This window comes from Eleutherodactylus coqui, chromosome 4 (assembly GCF_035609145.1).
Source record: "Eleutherodactylus coqui strain aEleCoq1 chromosome 4, aEleCoq1.hap1, whole genome shotgun sequence".
NCBI lineage: Eukaryota > Metazoa > Chordata > Amphibia > Anura > Eleutherodactylidae > Eleutherodactylus > Eleutherodactylus coqui.
Window position 1 is genome coordinate 285,628,635 of NC_089840.1, and position 22,253 is coordinate 285,650,887.

Genomic DNA, 22,253 nt, shown 5'->3' on the forward strand with positions numbered 1-22,253 from the left:
AAAAAAACAACAGCAAGTGGGACAATCCCTTTAATATACACAGAGAATGCAAAACAGTTAGATAAAAAGATATCCCAGAAGTCGTTACCTTTAAGCAATTGGTTATTACAAAATTATTTTAATTATTGTTTATATGTGGAGATTCAAATGTCAGGCCCGCCCGCATAACTTCTGAACAAAAAGAGAAACAAGTAGGTAACTTTGTAAAACAATTAGATAGGTGGGTACAAACCTTTTGGCCTAGTGATAGTGCCTATTGGCCATCTAGTTGGCAGCTGTCTTTGATTAAACCCAACAGACTTTAATAGAAAAAGGATCATGGGATGCATGATTTAAGGGCAGAATTTCATCAGAAATTGATAGGCGCAGTCATAGCTGCAACCATTTTCAAGTTATGGATGATGTTATGTTGAGTATTAATAAAAGTTATGTAAATGTATGTAGTATGGAGGCCACTAACTGCATGTCTTTTCAGGTACCAGAAGATTCCTTGAGAATCTAGGGCACAACTGAGAGCATCTTGATGGTCAGTAACAGAAGTTCACGTGAGGCGGACGAGGCTTTCAATCAAGATATCTCAAGAGGACAGCCAGATTCGAAATATTAATATGGTTTGTTTCCTGCGTATGCTTTCTATGGTCAAAATGTTTTGATTTTTGAGGAAAAGATTTCCCCTATTCCGGATATAAAAATGGTGTCTGTCTTGTGTGAATTCTCCAATATCTTACAAGATTTGATATGTAGCTAAACTATTTCCCACATTCTGAACATGAATACAGGTTCTCCCCTCTGTGAGATTCCTGATGTTTAACAAAGTCTATTTTATCTGTAAGATATTATCAACAGTCTGAAGAAGAAAATGTGTTCTCCCCTGTGTGAATTCTCTGATGATTAACCAGACTTCTTTTATTAGTAAAACAATTCCCACATTCTGAACAGGAAAATGGCCTCTCTCCTGTGTGAATTCTCCGATGTTTAGCAAGATTTGATTTCTGGGTAAAAGTGTTCCCACAATCTGAACAGGAAAATGGCTTCTCTCCTGTGTGAATTCTCTGGTGTGAAATAAGATTTGATTTCTGGTTAAAAGAATTCCCACATTCTGAACAGGAAAATGGCTTATCCCCTGTGTGCATTCTCTGATGTTTAACAAGATATGCTTTCTGGCAAAAACACTTCCCACATTCTGAACAAGAAAATGGCCTCTCTCCTGTGTGAATACTCTGATGCTTAACAAGATGTGATTTATCGAGAAAACACTTCCCACATTCTGAACAGGAGAATGGCTTCTCCCCTGTGTGAATTCTATGATGTACAACAAGATGTGACTTTTGAGAAAAGCATTTGCCACAGTCTGAACATGGATATGACCTCTTCACAGTGGCAACGGTTTCTTCTTTAACATCTCTTCTGGAAATTCTATGTTGCTTACTAGTCTGTGATGAATCAGATGATGGAACCTGTCTAAAAGGATCAGATGGCAGATGTTTGCTGTGAAGGGCTGAGGCTACATCTGGAATAATGGCAGGGTCTTTATATGTATCTTGTATGATACCATCATTCACAACTGTAAAACCTGAAGATAGCAGGTGTCCCTCTGATCTCCTGGTGTCGTCATCTGCGAAGAATAAAAGGGATTTTAATATTTTTGAATATAACAATTATATTAATATTGTCCTTCACAGATATAGACTAAAAACAAAACTTTATTGAAAGTATTGAAACTCTGGGCTAACACATAAACATACTAACAACGACAAGACAAAGATTCTGAGCCTTCCGTGATATAAGGGATCTTTCAAGATTAAATGTCCCTACTAGATGATATAATGGCATCTAGATGAGTAGTAGTTTCATGTGGAAATACAAAAGAACAGGGGAATTTATACCTTGGGACAGTGTATTAACATAAATATCCCAATGTTTTATGGTATACAATCGTCACCCAGATTTTGACCAGAGAGATCTTCAACTGGATCGCGGCGGACCCAATCGTATCTCGATGGAGGTTAGTAGGCCTCCCAACTGGTCCAATTGTGGGGCACCGAAGACCTCTTATAGATGAGATATCTGGTGGTACTGATAAGTTTACTTTCAGGATATGCATAGGGTAAATTCTTCATAATTGGTCCTATATGTAGAGATGAGCGAGCGCACTCGGTTCGGGTGTTTTTGCACTCGAGCACCGCTTTTTCCGAGTAACTGACTACTCGGACGAAAAGATTCGGGGGTGCCAGGGGCGGCGTGGTGGAGCAGGGGGTAGCTCTCTCTCTTTCTCCCCCCCCCCCACTCCCCTCTGCAACCCCCCGCTCACCCCCCGAATCTTTTCGTCCGAGTAGTCAGTTACTTGGAAAAAGCGGTGCTCGAGTGCAAAAACACCCGAGCCGAGTACGCTCGCTCATCTCTACCTATATGTCTCTCAAAACTTTAAGAATAGCTGAATTTCTTATTCCTGTTGTGTATTAACTAATAGAAACAAGGTACCGGCACCCAATAAGTGAGTGTTTGTGCTTAGGAATGATCACATAGAGTTCCGCTTATATTGATCTCCTAGACTTGGCTACCAACATATTATTTAAAACCCCATATGGCATATCAAATAGCTTCTTCTGCTGTAGATAGTCATCGTCAGACAGTATATTTGCCTCTTTTATAAAAGGTTTGACCAGACACAGAGCTTGTAATAACGTGCTCAATAGCTGGTATCTGGGAAGTGTTCCGTTCCTGATACGGATTACAGACGATCAAGTTGTACTGGTACCTAATCTATAACTCATTTGGTGGTCAACTCTACAACGCAGGCAGAGTGACCCCTAACTAGCTCAATGGAAATAGAGTAGCCAAAAGATGGAAGATACAAACAAATATAACGAATGATAGTGCCTGTGGCTCTGATGGTGAGCGACAGGTATATGAGCTCAGACATTCAGCCCCGCTATTTAAAGGGGCCTCCCATCTGGGGTGTGTCTTTATTAGCAGCCATTTAGAGATAGGGTAGGTGTGGCCAGAGGTGATGGGAAACACCTATACTCCGTCCCTAAGCAATCTTATACTCGGGGACAGTTTTAATACTATACTCGTACCCTGGACTCATAGCTGGATAATTGAAGCATCCCATGATAGCTTTCGATTGCCTGTAATGATTACCGATCTTGAGTATAGCCCCGTAGTAGAGGTTCGGTCTGCGGCCCGCTCATTGACGGTGGAGCGCATGCGCGTCTGCGTCATGACGTCACGACGCTCGTCACCTGACCACCTGTCATCACAACTACCTCCATTGAGAAATAACTGATCCGGGAGTCACCTGGATGGTCACATGATCAGGGATGATAGTAAAGGTTGCTGTTATTTATATTAAAGCAATCTCTTCTCTACTCAAAGGGGACAGAGATGGTAAGTTTAGATTTAACTACAGCGTAACCCGTCACACATACTCCTCCTAGACATCCAATTGATGTCTAGACTGGTAAGAAATTCAAAGAAGAATTTATTGATCAGATGGGTAATAACATAGTATTAAGGAGCTCATTAACATCACTGTGTGAGCCCAGAAGCATATACAATGTATCTAGATATAGAGATAAAGAAAATGATCCGCAGAGATATCACAGTATCATCAAAGGAATTGACATCCAAGCTCAGAGTTATAGATTTTAAAGAAAACAATTGAAATTCAGATTGACATTCAGACCAATTGGAGAAATGGTGTCCAGTCTGAATACCCAAGAAGCTTCCTTTTGAAGTAACTTTTTGTCTATATTGCCGCGGCGGGCATTGGTCCGAAGGACTTCAACCCCCTGGAATTTCAGGGAGTTCATGTCGCCATTATGCACTGTCCAAAAGTGGTCTGCCAGTGGGATAGATTCACGGCGTCGGATGTTACCCACATGTCCGAGAATGCGAGGACGGAATTGTTGGATTGTTTTTCCGATATAATTTTTCGGACATGAGCATGAAGCCATATAGACTACATTCATGGTTCTACAGTCGACAAAGCTGCAATTTTGGTAAATTTTGTTAGTACTGGCGCTTTTGAAGGATTTGCTTTTTAGGATAAAAGGGCAGGCCGCTCATCTGTGACAGGGATATGTGTGTTCCGGTCTCGCCGAGTCTAGCCATGTCGTGTGTGCCATGGAGGGCGCCAGATGGCTTTTGACCAGATGGTCTTTCAAATTGTGGCCTCTCCTGAATGTAATCATTGGTGATTTTGGTACCACGTCTGAAAGGTCAGCGTCATCCGTTAGAATGTCCCAGTAGTGTTCGAGTATCTGTCGAACTTGTTTTGTACCTGTATCATATGTTCCTATATGAGTTGAGAGGTGGGACGGCAACGCGGAACCAACAGATTCCTTCTTTCCTGTTGTGCGGCATTTGTATATGCACTGTCAATCACATCCTCTGGATAACTTCTCTCACGGAAGCGCTGTCTAAGTTTTCGACTCTCCTTGTAAAAATCTTGATCATCGGAGCAATTACGCCTTATCCGCAGGAATTGGCCTTTTGGGATCCCTTTCTTCAAAGGGAAGGGGTCATAGCTATCCCAGCTTAATAGACTGTTTGTGGCGGTTGTCTTGCGATATAAGGTAGATGAGATTGATCCATCGACCTTTTTTGTAATTAATAGATCCAGAAATGCCATTGATGTTGTGTTGATTTCTGCCGTGATCCATAAATTCAGATCATTCACATTAGGCAAGTCCACGAAACTTCCGAATGTCCTTTCTGTACCTTTCCAAAACAGCAGCACGTCATCAATGTATCGTAGCCATAGGATGATATGTTCTGACCAATCGTTATGGGCATAGATGTACTTTTCCTCCCACCAGCCCAGGTATAGATTAGCGTATGATGGGGCACATGACGTCCCCATCGCCGTACCCCTGAGCTGGTGGAAGTACTGGGTATCAAGGAGGAAGAAGTAGTGTGATAGAATAAGTTGAAGAAATTCCAGCACGCACTGGTTATGCTGTGCGAATTGCGAACCTCTCTATTGCAAGAAATGTTGTTTGGCTTTTATGCCACCATTGTGTGAAAGAGAGCTATATAGTGACTCTATGTCTAATGTAGCCAGCAAGGTGTCAGTGCTGATTGAAATGCCATCGAGTAAGCGCAGTACGTCCATCGTGTCTCGAACAAAAGATCGTAGTGATAGGACAAATGGTCTAAGTATTTCATCAGTGTATATGCTCATATACTAAACTATCAGTACCACCAGATATCTATAAGAGATCTTTGGTGCCCCAACAATTGGACCAGTTAGCAGCCCTACTAACCTCCATCGAGACACGATTGGGTCCGCCACGATCCAGTTGAAGATCTCTCTGGTCAAAATCTGGGTGACGATTGTATACCATAAAACATTGGGATATTTATGTTACTACACTGTCCCAAGGTATAAATTCCCTATAAGTGCACTGTTCTTTTGTATTTCCACATGAGATTACTACTCATTTAGGTGCCATTATATCATCTAGTAGGGACATTTAATCTTGAAAGATCCCTTATATCACGGAAGGCTGACCTAGAACAGCCTCAGAATCTTTGTCTTGCCGTTGTTAGTATGTTTATGTGTTAGTCCAGAGTTTTAATATTTTTAATAAAGTTTTGTTTTTAGTCTACATCTGTGAAGGGCTAGATTAGTACTATATAGACTTTTCCAACCGCTGTGAACTCAATTATATTAATATTGTATTACATTCATATATAAAATATCCATACAAATTGTGAAGAAGACAGGTTACAAAAACCCAGCTCTGCAAAGTGTGTCAGTCGGTAACCGGTAGAGGTTTTATGCAACCTTTTACTTATGAGGAATGAAGGGTTCGCAAACATCAGCGAACCTCCTCAGGAATCCAGGTTAGCCTCTAAATTATCACCCGTTCCTCCAGGTTTCTTTTGGAGAGTCGGTATCTTACGGTGTTTATTCCATTAGAATAGGACAATAGATACAATACAGGAGATGCAACGCGTTTCGGAGGACTTGCTGACAAATCTGCCTCCTTTCTCAAGCATATGACACAGAGACATGATAACAGTATGAGGTACTTCTTTTAACTGGGCAAATGGAAGTGCATACAAGAAAATGGCCACCGAGCTATATCTGGGTGCCCGCTGGCCCGAAAGCAGGGAATTTTGAGATGCAATTCTGTGGCAATGTTCTGCTCCCACATGTTAGTCACACAGATTTAGTATACTTATTAATGTACCAGCAGCACATTCCTGAAAAGGATTTTATATGTATTAATACTCCAGAAACCCCATTCTTTTACCCACAAAACCCTTTAGGAGCCTCCTAGGACGCCCTATCACAGCCGGGATCTGATCTATTACCAGTAATCTTTTGTAATATGTAGACCGCCAACTACAACATTTTGTTACATACCTTCTAGGTTACCTGAGGAATATAGGACACAACGCTTGATAAAAGACATTGTTATGATTGTGTGGGCAAAACTAAGCACGGGGCCCACAAGTTCGTGACCAAGACAGATACACTCACGGGTGCACACAGGTTTCAGGCAAACTGACCCTGTGCTACAGGGAGGGGTGGCATGGCACTACCTGAGCGGGGAGCATCGCCCCAATAAGGGTGGCCCAGCTGTCTTCGGATCTAGGCTTTAGCTGAACCAAGGAACCACACCACCAGAACAGGATACATACACATGCCACATGACAGAGACAGAATAGGACACACAGAGCCAGAAAACACAGCATACAGCAGCCAAAATGCAACCACTAGTTACAGATGATAAACTGAATATAAATACCAGGTATTTGTTAACATTTTGTACAAAACATGAAAACTAGCGGGCCAACTTCACGGTTCCTGGTTATACCGCTAGTCCCTACACTAACCAGGAGTCCAGCAGAACCGGACACAGTTCACACAGCATGTTGCAACAGGAACAGGACAGAGCACAGAACACACAGACAGATGCAACAGGAACAGGACAGAGCACAAGATACCTGCTTACAGGCACAGGCTAACAGCAGACTACAACATATAATGCAACCACACAGACTCCACCCAGAACTCACATGCACACAAAGAACTCACAGCAAGTCCAAGTGTCCTCATACAGGGAAGATAGACAGTCAGCCACCGAGCTGACATAGGGAACTGTGTCAGGTATCATCAACTGACACACAGAGTAAGACATAAGATGTTTGGAGGCCGCACCTGTAAAGGGATCTGCATATAACACAGAGAAGGACTACAGGTGTCCAGACTGTCTTGTGAAGCAGAGAGACACAAAAGACATATTTGCAAACCCAGATCAGAGTGGGAACAAGCTGCACATGACTGATAACAAGTTACAGAACATAGAAGTAACATGACTGCTCACCCTGGGACCCAGCCAGACACTGACCAGGAGCTGGGTTTATATGTGAGCACAGAACCAGGGGATTGGCTAGCAGGAAGTATCACACCAAGCCAGCTCAATCAATTAACCCTCAACCACCTGTAGCTGTGCTGTTTAGAAGCTTAGAGCTACAGATCCCAGCAGCACACATAACAGATATCCTATGGAAAGATACCTACCTCTGGGCCTCCCGAAATGTGAAATTTGTATACACTGACATTTCCAATTAAGGGAGATTTTGGCTATTTAGTATACTTACCTATTCCTCTCCACGCAGCCTTCTTAGCGCACTTTCTCCCCTTCGATCTCCTCCTGGCTCCTGCAGCCTCCCTTCTTACCCCTGGTCACCCCACCTCCAGCCAGGCTGATTGCTCTTCTTCCAGTGACGAAGCGTACATTGCCGGGATTTCTTTCCTGCAGAACAATGTATGATACATCACTAGTGATGTAGCATTCATAACCTAGCAGTGAATTCAGATCTATTCCCGAGATTGCGCATGCGTGCTGTCTTATTGAAATAATATATGAACACTTGTGGGAGACAGCACTCATACACAGTTTCGGCAATGGATCATTCCTTGCTAGGCAGTGAACATTACGTCACTAGTGACCTAGCGTATATTGCCCAGCAGAAGGAAGAATGCCGGCAATAGATGCTCCACAACAAGAAGAGGATCTGGCTGGCTTGTGGTGAGGAAACCCGGGGACTGGAGAAGATCAGCGAGGAGAAAATGCTGTAGAAGACTGCCTAGGAAGGGGTAGGCAATAGAGATGACGCAAATCTTTTGAGACTAGCGGCAGGTACTCGCATAAGGCACTACTCACTCGAGTAGTTTGCCTTAGCGAGTACGCTCGCTCATCTCTAATAACAACCAATCACAGCACAGCTTTAATTTTACCACAGCAGTATAATATATAGCAACCAATCACAGCACAACTTTCATTTTACCTCAGCAATATAAGGAATAGCAACCACTCACAGCAAAGCTTTCATGTTACCTCAGCACTATAGGAAATAGCAATGAATCAAAGCACAGGTTTCAGTATACCACAGCAGTATAAGTAGCAACCAATCACAGCGCAGCTTTCATGTGACCTGAGGCAGTATAATAGCAACCAATCACAGCGCAGCTTTCATGTTACCTCAGCAGTATAAGAAATAGCAACCAATCACAGCACAGCTTTTATGTTCCCTCAGCAGTATAAGAAATAGGAACCAATCACAGCTCAGCTTTCATTTTACCTCAGCATTATAAGAAATAGCAACCAATCACAGCACAGCTTTCATGTTACCTCAGTGGTATAAGAAATAGCAACCAATCACAGCGCAGCGTTCATGTTACCTCAGCTATATAAGAAAGAGCAACCAATCACAGCACAGCTTTTATGTTCCCTCAGCAGTATAATATATAACAATCACAGCGCAGCTTTCATGTAACCCTTAGTAGTACAAGATGTAACAACCAATCACAGCACAGCTTTCATGCTACCTCAGCAGTTTAGAAAGTAACAACCAATCACAGCGCAGCTTTAATGTTAACTTAGCAGTATATGAAATAGCAACTAATCAAAGCACAGCTTTCATGTTACCTCAGCAGTAGAAAAAAAAATAGCAACCAATCATAGCTCAGCTTTTATTATACCTCAGCCGTATAAGAAATAACAACCAATCACAGCGCAGCTTTCATGTTACCCCAGCCGTATAAGAAATAACAACCAATCACAGCGCAGCTTTCATGTTACCTCAGCAGTATAAGCAATAGCAACTAATCACAACGCAGCTTTCATGTGACCTGAGTAGTATAAGGAATAGCAACCAATCACAGCGCAGCTTTCATGTGACCTGAGCAGTATAAGGAATAGCAACTAATCACAGCTCAGCTTTCATTTTACCTCAGCCTTCCGAATATCCAGCAATTGTTTTGCGAAACGTTCGGCCGATGCATCATTTTGTAGTTGAACACGCATTCTGTTGCTCACCTCTCGGGGATCCTGCCCCCTGGTAGGACAGGAAAACACTGAGGAAGGTGGGAGAGGGGGGAGCTTTTAACCTCTCGGTGTGTTCCTGTCCAACCAGGAGGAGGCTATCTCAAGTGGTGCTGTCGTGGAGACGACTGGGAAAATTGGGATTATTTACCCTGGAAAAAAGACGGCTAAGGGGCGACCAAATAACTCTGTATAAATACATTAGGGGACAATACAAGGATCTCTCCCATGATCTGTTTATACCCAGGACTGCGACGGTAACAAGAGGGCATCCGCTACGTCTAGAACACAAGTGTCAAACACAAGGCCCACGGGCCAAATCTGACCCGCCACCTCATTTTCTGTGGCCCGCCAGCTGTGCACAAAGTTCCCTCACTCCTCCGTGCTGCTGTCAGTAGGCGATCTTCTATCGACTAGTTCTGTCTAGTGCAGACAGTAACAGAGGAGTGCCGATAGCAGACTGACAACAGCCGCGGAGGAGGGAAGGGGAGTGCAGAGAACATGATATCTGCAGCGAGGAGAGCGACGCTGAGGAGGAGCAGCTGCAGAGTGAGAGCCTGGTCAGCGCTGAACTCCTCTCACCGGCTCTCCCTCTGTTCATGGCTGCTGGGCTGGGGAGACATCATGGGCCCAGGTATGCAGGAGGGCCCCAAGAAGAGAGCAGCCGGTATACTTGCCAGTGGGACCACATTGGATGCAGGCAAGTATAAAAATGTGTATACAGAAGTGTCCTTGTGTGCATATGTATGTGTGTGTGCATGTATATATATATTTATATTAAATGTGCACCTCTAAGTGTGTGTGTGTGTGTGTATATATATATATATATATATATATATATATATATATATATATGTCTGTGCATGTATGCGTATAATAGTGTGCGTCTGTGCATGTAGGCGTATAATAGTGTGCGTCTTTGCATGTATGCGTATAATAGTGTGCGTCTGTGCATGTAGGCGTATAATAGTGTGCGTCTGTGTGCATGTATGCCTATAATAGTGTGCGTCTGTGTGCATGTATGCCTATAATAGTGTGCGTCTGTGTGCATGTATGCGTATAATAGTGTGCGTCTGTGTGCATGTATGCCTATAATAGTGTGCGTCTGTGTGCATGTATGCCTATAATAGTGTGCGTCTGTGTGCATGTATGCCTATAATAGTGTGCGTGTGTGCATGTATGCGTATAATAGTGTGCGTCTGTGTGCATGTATGCGTATAATAGTGTGCGTCTGTGTGCATGTATGCATATAATAGTGTGCGTCTGTGTGCATGTATGCGTATAATAGTGTGCGTCTGTGTGCATGTATGCGTATAATAGTGTGCGTCTGTGTGCATGTATGCGTATAATAGGGTGCGTCTGTGTGCATGTATGCGTATAATAGGGTGCGTCTGTGTGCATGTATGCGTATAATAGTGTGCGTCTGTGTGCATGTATGCGTATAATAGTGTGCGTCTGTGTGCATGTATGCGTATAATAGTGTGCGTCTGTGTGCATGTATGCGTATAATAGTGTGCGTCTGTGTGCATGTATGCGTATAATAGTGTGCGTCTGTGTGCATGTATGCGTATAATAGGGTGCGTCTGTGTGCATGTATGCGTATAATAGTGTGCGTCTGTGTGCATGTATGCGTATAATAGTGTGCGTCTGTGTGCATGTATGCGTATAATAGTGTGCGTCTGTGTGCATGTATGCGTATAATAGTGTGCGTCTGTGTGCATGTATGCGTATAATAGTGTGCGTCTGTGTGCATGTATGCCTATAATAGTGTGCGTCTGTGTGCATGTATGCGTATAATAGTGTGCGTCTGTGCATGTATGCGTATAATAGTGTGCGTCTGTGTGCATGTATGCGTATAATAGTGTGCATCTGTGTGCATGTATGCGTATAATAGTGTGCGTCTGTGTGCATGTATGCCTATAATAGTGTGCGTCTGTGTGCATGTATGCGTATATTAGTGTGCGTCTGTGTGCATGTATGCCTATAATAGTGTGCGTCTGTGTGCATGTATGCGTATAATAGTGTGCGTCTGTGCATGTATGCGTATAATAGTGTGCGTCTGTGCATGTATGCGTATAATAGTGTGCGTCTGTGCATGTATGCGTATAATAGTGTGCGTCTGTGCATGTATGCGTATAATAGTGTGCGTCTGTGCATGTATGCGTATAATAGTGTGCGTCTGTGCATGTATGCGTATAATAGTGTGCGTCTGTGCATGTATGCGTATAATAGTGTGCCTCTGTGCATGTATGCGTATAATAGTGTGCGTCTGTGCATGTATGCGTATAATAGTGTGCGTCTGTGCATGTATGCGTATAATAGTGTGCGTCTGTGTGTATGTATGCGTATAATAGTGTGCGTCTGTGTGCATGTATGCGTATAATAGTGTGCGTCTGTGTGCATGTATGCGTATAATAGTGTGCGTCTGTGTGCATGTATGCGTATAATAGTGTGCGTCTGTGTGCATGTATGCGTATAATAGTGTGCGTCTGTGTGCATGTATGCGTATAATAGTGTGCGTCTGTGTGCATGTATGCGTATAATAGTGTGCGTCTGTGTGCATGTATTTGTATAATAGTGTGCGTCTGTGTGCATGTATTTGTATAATAGTGTGCGTCTGTGTGCATGTATTTGTATACTAGTGTGCGTCTGTGTGCATGTATTTGTATACTAGTGTGCGTCTGTGTGCATGTATTTGTATACTAGTGTGCGTCTGTGTGCATGTATTTGTATACTAGTGTGCGTCTGTGTGCATGTATTTGTATACTAGTGTGCGTCTGTGTGCATGTATTTGTATACTAGTGTGCGTCTGTGCGCATGTATTTGTATAATAGTGTGCGTCTGTGCGCATGTATTTGTATAATAGTGTGCGTCTGTGCGCATGTATTTGTATAATAGTGTGCGTCTGTGTGCATGTATGTGTATAATAGTGTGCGTCTGTGTTCATGTATTTGTATAATAGTGTGCGTCTGTGTGCATGTATTTGTATAATAGTGTGCGTCTGTGTGCATGTATTTGTATAATAGTGTGCGTGTGTGTGCATGTATTTGTATAATAGTGTGTGTCTGTGCGTGTAAGTGTATAATAGTGTGTGTCTGTGCGTGTAAGTGTATAGTAGTGTGTGTCTGTGCGTATAATAGTGTGTGTCTGTGCGTATGTGTATAGTAGTGTGCGTCTGTGCGTATATGTGTATAATAGTGTGCGGCTGTGCGTATATGTGTATAATAGTGTGCGGCTGTGCGTATATGTGTATAATACTGTGCGGATATGTGTATAATACTGTGCGGATATGTGTATAATACTGTGCGGCTGTGCGTATATGTGTATAATACTGTGCGTATATGTGTTTAATAGTGTGCGTCTGTGCGTATATGTGTATAATACTGTGCGGCTGTGCGTATATGTGTATAATACTGTGCGTATATGTGTATAATACTGTGCGTATATGTGTATAATAGTGTGCGTATATGTGTATAATAGTGTGCGCCTGTGCGTATATGTGTATAATAGTGTGCGTCTGTGCGTATATGTGTATAATACTGTGCGTATGTGTATAATACTGTGCGTATATGTGTATAATAGTGTGCGCCTGTGCGTATATGTGTATAATAGTGTGCGCCTGTGCGTATATGTGTATAATAGTGTGCGCCTGTGCGTATATGTGTATAATAGTGTGCGCCTGTGTGTGTGTGTGTATATATTTATAATAGTGTGCGCCACTGGCCGCTATGGGGGACCTTATTACCAATCGGACCACTTTTTGCCCTTTGAAGGCAACCATATGGTTGATGTGGCCCACGGTGAAAATGAGTTTGACACCCCTGGTCTAGAAGAAAGCAGGTTTCATCACCAACGCAGAAGGGCGTTCTTCACCGTAAGGGCAGTAAGACTGTGGAACTCTCTATTGGAGGACATGGTGATGGCAAAATTCATAGAGAAGCTTAAGAAGGGACTAGATGCCTCTCTAGAGCGCTACAATATTACAGGATATAGACATTAGGTGACCAGCGGTTTGTTGATCCGGGTCTTACAGTCAGGTAGAAACTATCAAAAGGTTGATCCAGGGATTATTCTGACTGCCATTATGGAGTCAGGAAGGAATTTTTTCCCCTGGGTGGGCTAATTGGCTTCTGCCTCATTGGGGTTTTTTGCCTTCCTCTGGATCAAGAGGATGAACTAGATGGACATTGTCTTCATTCAGCCTAACATACTATGTTACTTTGTAATCACCAGAACAATTTTATTGCAGGCGCCATTCGTTTTATTTGACCAATAATTATTTTACTTACAATAAGAGATTTTATCTGCAAATAAAGTGGATTGCGATGGGGACCAAGTTTGAGCCCAGTTACGCAAATCTCTTCACGTTAGCAAAGGGACGCTTTGTGATCCTGCGAGACTAGAGAAACATCGCGCCTGAGTGGTCGCGCCTGAGCGGTTGATAGGTGATGACACACTGAGATGGCATAGGGAGGCGGTGAGAGTGGAACTGATGACGTGCGTCCACCTCATTGACGGTAAGCGGGAACCCACGCAGGGGTGTGGAGGGTCGTATGTAATTTATTGTTTGGTGATTGGTGGTGGTTTGCTATATATGAGGTGTTTTAGTATATGTTCCTCAGGCTTGACAAAGATCCCTGCCAGGATTAAAACGTCACTGCTTGTTCTGTACATGGACCTTGCTAATAGTTACAAAACGCTTTATTCCACAAGTGCCGTGGATGCCGCCTTTTCTGCCTCATATTTGGACATGATAATTACTGTTTATGGGACGGCTCAGAAATGGACCTCCAGAAGTTCATTTTGGATCTTAACATCCACATATGGAGCCTGGTGTTTTTAGGCAAAATTGATGCCAATCAGATGGTATTTCTAGATTTACAATTATTCATATCTGGGGCCAAATTCACACTAAAACCCATTTCAAAACTATTGATGCAAAGAGCTATTTAGACTTCAAAACCCGTCATGCCAAGAAATGGAAACTCAATACACCATAGAGGTCATTTCAGAAAATCAGGAGAAATTGTATCACAGACTTAGATCTTCATCAACAATCTAATGTTTTAAAGAAGCGTTTTAAAGAGAAGGGGTACCCAGGGGTGCCGGTGAGTTTAGCGATCCTAAGAGCGTAAAAACAAGACCAGTTAGAGAATCCACAACAGAAACCTGAGAAAACGGAGGAGCAGAACTCCAAAACATTGTTCTGATCCACATTAATACTCAACATTCCCACCTGAGGAACATCCTACTGTTATCATGTCTCTGTGTCATGTGCTTGAGAATGGAGACAGATTTGTCAGTAAGCCCTCTTGTTGCATCTCCTGTATTGTATCTATTGTCCTATGCTAATGGGATAAACACCGGAAGACACCAACTCTCCAAAAGAAACCTGGAGGAACGTGTGAGTCTAACCTGGATCCTTGGGGGTGGGGTGGGGGAGGGGTTGTGAACCCAACGAGGATATAGTGGTGGGGTGGACAACCGCTACACTGTTATAAAGGTGAACTAGGACCAGCGGTGTGGCGGCCTGTCTGTGACGGACTCTCTACACCAGGTGAGTCCTACTACTTTATGATTCTATTATTCTTACATTCACCTTCTGGGGATGGGGGGGGGGCTAAACTAATTGGTGTATATATCATACAAATCACATGTAAAAAAAATTCAGTTGTTAAAGAGTTTTCCCATTAACTGCAGGCAGAAGATTTTGTGGAGCACCTAGTCTACTGATAACATCCTAATGGGACAATTACTTTACCCAATGAACGTCTGCTGCGCAGGAGCCGTATGAGCCGTGGATAAGAGCTGCTGACGCCCCCTGTTGTAAACTGCCCTGTACTGCGCTGCAACTACAGTCTGCTGATCATGTGCTGCTGATCGGGGAATAAAGACGCTTCTAGAAGGCTGGTACCGCCATTATCAGTGGGCACACATATGTTTGTAGCCATTCACTAACCCAGCTGACTGTTACTTGTACCAAGATGTGGGAAGTTCCTACTGAGCATGCCCTGTCCTTCTGGTTCCAGCAGCAGAGGAGAGGGACATGATAATAGTACTTGCACATGTGCGGAGGCAGCACTGGGGACGGGGGTCCAGGTCTGATAGACTGATTGGATGTTGCAGAGACCCTGACATAGTGCATGGGGTATCAGCTGGGGGCAGATGGAAGGAGCAGCTGAATGCAGAATGAGGATGGCTTCTCCTTACACGGCGCCTGTGGCTCTACCAAAACATTAAGGGGAAATAACACAACAGCTTGTATAGCTTATTGCTGTATATTCCACGATTATTACAGAACTGCTGACTGATTTGTGCTCGTTGCAGCCTGCAGGCACACGGCGAAGGACCGTCCTGACCTCACTATCCACAGCATCAGGACAGGGATCTGCTCCTTTGTGCAAGGCGGAACAGGAGAGGCAATGCCAGAACCCTACAGAATGGTCAGTAGTCTGCTGGGAGTCAAACTGTCAGAAACACCCCAGGAGGGCCCACGAGGGCCCGACATCCTGTAGTGGGAGCTGAGCTCACATCCCAGCACCATGCAACCTGAAGAGCATTCGCCAGAGACACCAGAATTGGCAGGTCGGCCATTGGCACCCCGTTCTCTTCACAGATGAGAGCAGCTTCACAATGAGCACATGTGACGGACATGAAAGAGTCTGCAGAGGATGGAGATCATCCAGATCTGATGTGTGATTGAGATGTTCCTGCAATTGTTTCTAGCAGAATATATTGAAAATATGTTTACATAAAAATATTATATAACATTTACACTTTATTATATATTGTGGCTCAATAAGGGAATACACAGCTGAAAACCCCGACAACACAGACTCTTCTCTACATGTAGTCTCACCTGGGTGGTCATCTGTAGGGATCTCCTCCTTACACGGCTGATACCCCCTCATATGTGTCTCTGTAGCATCAATAGGGATCAGATCTTCCTCCAGTTTTACCAGCTGTGAAATAAATATTGAAAAAGTCATGACAGCAGTAGTGATCTGGGCCAAATAGCTGCAGGTCTCCTGTATAACTCCAGCATGTTGCTTCTTTATTCCAACCAGAAGTCTCCAGAACCAGAAAATAGTGATAAGATGTGGAGATCTAATGTCTGCGGTCAGCTGTAATCCTGCCATCTCCAGCTTTCTCATTATACAAGTATCAATCATATAATAAGACTGAACACAAGACCTTCCCAGCCGTCCTACAGACCAGAGGGGAGATTTCATGAGACCTTGTCTCCATCTACCTGATCATCCTGTGGAAGAAGAGGACGGGGACATCTCTCCGCTGCTGTTCTCTTACTGGATCTACCTGCAGAAAACACAGACAGCCACTGAATTCATCCTCTACATACAAATAATAAAGGCCGTGTGGATTTAGTCCTGTCTATTACCTGGTGATGGGGGGGACTGGTGGTCCTCCATCATGACGTCCTTGTATAGATCCTTGTGTTCTTCTAAATACTCCCACTCCTCCATGGAGAAATAGACAGTGAAGTCCTGACACCTTATAGGAACCTGACAACACAATGATACCGTCATCACCCAGACACGTTATACCGCCATAGCGTTACTGTATAATGTCCCAGCATTCCCAGCAGCATCACCTTTCCAGTCAGCAGCTCAATCATCTTGTTGGTGAGTTCTAGGATCTTCTGCTCATTGATCTCTTCCAGTATCAGGGGGCGAGGTGGAGGCCCTGTGATTGGGCTCAGGGATCTTCCCCATCCATCAGACACAGGGGCCTGACAGCCATCACTAGAAGTCTTCTTCACTACCGTGTAATCCTGTTTATAGGGAGATACATCCATAAATATCCCTGCAGACATTTCTAGAGTCCTCCCCGTCTGGTCCGGCAGTTCTGTCGGCTCTTCACATCTGTGTTCATCAGTTCTGTTGTTCTATTCTGTTGGCTGTTCTGCATTTTATCAGAGAACAGACAGCGAGCTGCAATAGTTTCCAGCATTCCGGCCGTCTTCACACTTGGCTGCAGCATTTACAGTACAGGCCATGCGGGGAGATTTATAAAATGTCTTTCACGCGATGCCGGTATTTTCTAGAGCAAATCCATTTAGTTTTTTAAAACCTACGGAAGATTCTAAATCCGCAGCGAGACTATTTATACTACGGATTTATGCTGTGGATTTTGAACCCCTGAAGAACAAAGGATAAAATCCACAGAAGTTTGGCAAGTAAGTCTGTGTCAAAATATGACCTATTTACATGTGGATTTGGCCACTGCGTATTTACTGTGTAATAACTGCAGGCTACCATTGTGGAACGCCCGCAGTAATCACGCTTCATGTGAAGGTGGCCGAAGGACTGAATCGGCAGTAAATCCTCAGCCGTAGATGTGACCAGAGACTGACAGAGATAAGAATGATGGAACGTGACGTCATCCCCAGAATCTCTCACCTCTCCTGTAAGCTGGAAGAGTATCTCTAGGGTGAGGTTGAATATACTCTCCGCCATCTTGTCCCGGTTCCTCTCCATCCTTGTCGGGTCAATCAGGATAATTATCTGATATAGAAGATATCAGCCGAGGATCCTGAAAGGGAAGAAGACGAGACAATGTAACATCATACAAAATCCCCTGTAATAATACAATTACCGAAAATTCCCCCCCTCTTTTCTTCTGCACCACCGCTGAGCCCCAACACAACCCCCTCACAGGTTTATGTGCATTCCACAGAGTAAATCGGCATGTTCCAGGGTAGTCGTTGAATTTAAAGTATTTCTCTAATGCTTCACGAACTTTCTTCTGAAAATTGAGTTCCTTCATTAAGAAGGTATTATTCCTCTAGTTTCCAAATGATGGAGCTTGGAGACCTAGTTTCAATTTAAGTGTGATTGGGGCATGGTCCGACCAGGATGTCACATCAATTTTTGCTTCTTGTACTCTTTTTAGATCTAGAAAGTCCACCAGGAACATGTCGATTCTAGAGAATGATTTATGACGGAATGAGTAGAATGTATACTCTTTAGAATTGAGATTTAGATATCTATAAGAGTCGAACAGATTTGCTTTATGGATCCAGAAGGATAAGGTGGGACCTCTCCCTCTACCTGAAAAGCTAGTATCCATAGTGTCATCAGGTATAACATTAAAGTCCATGCATAAAATCAGGTTACCCTGATGAGTCTTTTATTTTCCCCATCACTCAGTGTGATCAACAATATATGAGGATAAACAGGCTGAACTAGATGGACATGGTCTTGATTCGGCCTTACATACTATGTTACTCTATCCAAGTATTTGAGTTGCTTCGAATTGGGAGCATATATATTGGCTGGGGTGATGAGGAGGCCTTCAATTTTGCAAATCAAGATTAAGAATCTTCCTTCACTATCCACTATTTCTTCAACGAGCTGGAAGTCCACTGAATCTCTTATGGCTATTAGTACCCCTGCTTTCTTCTTAGAGGCTCTGGCTAGGAAAATCTTCGGATATTTGTGGTGAGATAAAGTGAATCTCTTGGACGCAAAAAATGTCCGCTTTGGAAGTAAAAGCTTCTCTCCATAATGCTAATCTCTTAAAAAGGTGAATTGAGACCTCTGGCATTTATAGACAACATGTTTAGCTCCATTTGGGTTTTTGGGGAGGAGCTTGTGATATCCGGCTTTTATTCTCGGGAGTACATCTTGACTGACTGTGATTCCTTTGATAAAACAGATTGTAAGACTGGAGATTTTGAGAAAAGATCCTACTTTGGAGTGGAAGGGATAAAGTGAAATAACCTTCACTGGGAATAAAACTTTTGGTTCTCATTTTTTGAGCAGCCAACTTGTGAGAATTTAAAGAAAATGGATCTTTTTGGAACTTGGGGCAAACAAAAGCCCAATTGAGAAAGGCCATAGACAGGGGTGTAAATAGTTCAGCCGACAACCCCTTTCATTTGTCTGAGGACCTCAAATTAAACTGAAAGCCTTCAGGTGCATAAGTCACTAACAGTGGGAAGAAGTTTGCTTATTAGCTCTCGAAGCTTGTTTTTGGGACCAGTCTTTGGTGAAGTAGGGTGGGGCATCCTACTGTTGTGTGGGGAGGTTCCATTTTTTGAGTAGTGAAATGCTTTGATCATAAGAGGTAAGGATGTTAATCCTGGCTTCCTTATTTACATATAACTTGGTTGAGAAGTGCCACCGGTATAGGATTTTGTGTTCTCTTAGTACTGATGTGATTGAAGAGAATTTCTTACGTGCCAACGTGGTGATTTGTAAGAAATCAGAGAACAGTTTGGTATTTCCAAGTGGTTGGGGTAACTCTTTAAGATTCCTAGAAATTTTCATTAGGTCATCTCTAATATGGTAGAATTGCACTCTAGCTATCACATCCCTGTGAGCGTTTTCTGGAACGTTTCTAGGCTTGGGCAGTCTGTGGATTCTATCTAGGATGTGCTCCTCTGGCTTAGAATCTAGCAGAAGGGTTTTTATGAGATGTTGCACAAATTTGTTAAGTTCCTCTGGTTTCACTGCTCCAGGTATCCCTCTGAATTTGATATTGTTGTGCCTGTTGCGGTCCTCCAGGTCCGCCATTTTTTATTTTAGCTCCTCAAAATCTTCCTCTAATTTATAATTGGCATCTATCAGCTCATTGTGTGAGCTTGTAATTTCAATGGTCTTGTTCTCTAAGTGGTCCACTCTGTCACCTATGTTTGCTATGGCAGAGCTAACTCTCGTGTTGAGCTCAGTGAGGTCATTTTTCAGTGAGCCTCTCAGTGCCAGCACCATGTCTCTTATGAAGAATTCAGAGGCAGCTTGGCTGGAGCATTCAGTGTTTAGTATGAGATCAGTGATGTCTCCTGCTGCTTTACTAAAGTGTGGGATAGAGTATTGTGGAGGATCATCTCTTCTGGGTCTTCTCTTTTCAGGGCTTATTCTTGGGGAGACCTCATTTATGTCCCCATCTCCCTGTGCTGACTGAGGGGAAGATGGCAATGTGTTGCTGCCCCCCTCCCCTTCTTCTTTGTGCTGAGCGTGGCCATCTTTTCTCTCTGCTGTTCCTGCTGCTCTATGGCTGTCAGTTCCTGTAGAGGTGGCTTTGAGCACTGACTATGCTGGATTTTCTGGGAAGACGAGGAGGAAGGGGAAGCCCACTTAGAGCTTCTTCTAGGTGCAGGGTTCCCCCGCCTCACCACACTCAGCGCTGCTTACCGCATCCTCCGCTGTCAGCTCCTCCTCAGTGCTGTGAACTGGGAAGAAGTCAGTCAGGCGCTTGGGACCCGTTTTTTCGTCAGCTTCCTTCTTGTCATCGCTGTGTGCAGCAGTTCTCCTGGCACCTTTTGTGAGGCATTGGAGTCCTCTGGAGTAGCTAGGTGTTGCTTGGGGTGGTTTTAATAGTGGAGCTCACTAGCAGATATCCGCCGTCAGTGCCATCCAGGCCACGCCCCTATATTTTTTTAAACGCAGGTGGTTTCTAAAAGCAGGCTGTGACTTTTATAAATCCCATGCAATGTTAAGAAAATATCTTCAAATTTAAAAAAAAGATAAGTCATTTTTAAAAATTACATGTGCTTTTTGATGTATTTTTTTGGCTGTGGTTTACAAACATATTAAAAACTCAGTAAAAATAATCCAAGTTTGCCATCTGTGAACATTGTCTAAGGACTAATTCGCACCACTGAGAAACTCACAATTTTTATGCAATGCGATTCCCCCAAATACGAAATGCATCCTTTTTAACGCACTTACTCGCACGGCAAACAAACCGCGGCATGTCCTATCTTTGTGCGGGGCTCGCAGAGCCTCGCACAGATACGTCACTCAGCCGGCCGCCGGCTCCGGTCTGCGCCGGCAGTCGGCACATGAAAGAGCCGGGGCCGCCGGGCACGGGTGAGTACGCGCTCGTCTCTGCAGACGCTCGGGTCGGGTCTCGCGGCGAGAATTCTCGCCGCCAGATCCGACCCGCTCGTCTGCAGGCGGCCTAAAGCATTTGACACTGTGCCGCATAATAGGCTAATATACAAAATGAGACAGCTTGGACTGGGTGAAAACGTGTGTAATGGGGTAAAAAATTGGCTCAGAGATAGAAAACAGAGGGTGGTAATAAATGGTTCGTACTCTGATTGGGCCACCGTCACTAGTGGGGTGCCACAGGGTTCAGTATTAGGCCCCACTCTGTTCAATATATTTATCAATGACCTGATAGAGGGGCTGCACAGGAAAATATCAATATTTGCAGATGACACAAAATTATACAATATAATTAATGCAATAGAGGACAATGTGCGGCTACAAACGGACCTAGATAAGCTGGGGGCTTGGGCAGAAAAATGGCAAATGAAGTTCAATGTTGATAAATGTAAGGTTCTGCACATGGGCAGGAGAAATGGATGTCACCAATATACACTAAATGGGGTACTGCTAGGGAAAAAGACCTGGGGGTATTATTGCATTGCAGACTAAACTGGAGTAATCAATGCCAGTCAGCTGCTGCAAAGGCAAATAAAGTCTTTGGGTGCATTAAAAGAGGCATAGGGGCGAGGGACGAGAACATTATTCTTCCATTATATAAGGTACTAGTCAGGCCTCACATGGAATACTGCGTACAGTTCTGGTCACCGGTGCTCAGGAAAGATGTTACAGTACTGGAGGGGGTTCAAGAAGAGCGACTAAACTAATAAACGGAATGACGGGACTGGAATACCCAGAGAGGCACCAAAACTGGGATTATTTACCCTGGAAAAAAGACGGCTAAGGGGTGATCAAATAACTCTGTATAAATACATGAGGGGACAATACAAGGACCTCTCCCATGATCTGTTTACACCCAGGAGAGGGAGGGGCAGAGAAAGCGAGACAGAGAGAGGGAGGGGCAGAGAAAGCGAGACAGAGAGAGGGAGGGGCAGAGAAAGCGAGACAGAGAGAGGGAGGGGCAGAGAAAGCGAGACAGAGAGAGGGAGGA

At 43.8% G+C, this 22,253-nt stretch overlaps 3 protein-coding genes across 3 annotated transcripts in view; all 3 read right to left on the bottom strand.

Moving 5' to 3' along the window:
* The window catches only part of LOC136624384 (zinc finger protein OZF-like), a 126,839-nt gene that overhangs the window by 40,890 nt on the left and 63,696 nt on the right, over positions 1-22,253 (bottom strand). The window lies entirely within an intron of this gene.
* LOC136624437 (zinc finger protein OZF-like) lies at positions 20-17,133 on the bottom strand. Its single transcript, XM_066598416.1, has 4 exons — positions 16,747-17,133; positions 16,600-16,664; positions 16,207-16,309; positions 20-1,615 (listed from the first exon to the last, which is right to left on the bottom strand). The coding sequence occupies exons 1-4, from the start codon at positions 16,892-16,894 to the stop codon at positions 840-842; spliced, it is 1,092 nt and encodes a 363-aa protein (XP_066454513.1). The 5' UTR covers positions 16,895-17,133; the 3' UTR covers positions 20-839.
* LOC136625010 (oocyte zinc finger protein XlCOF8.4-like) overlaps positions 17,869-22,253 on the bottom strand; it is an 11,610-nt gene continuing 7,225 nt past the window's right edge. The window contains exon 3 of the mRNA XM_066598929.1: positions 17,869-17,900. Coding sequence (XP_066455026.1) covers positions 17,869-17,900 — 32 coding nt within the window. The remainder of the gene's footprint in view (positions 17,901-22,253) is intronic.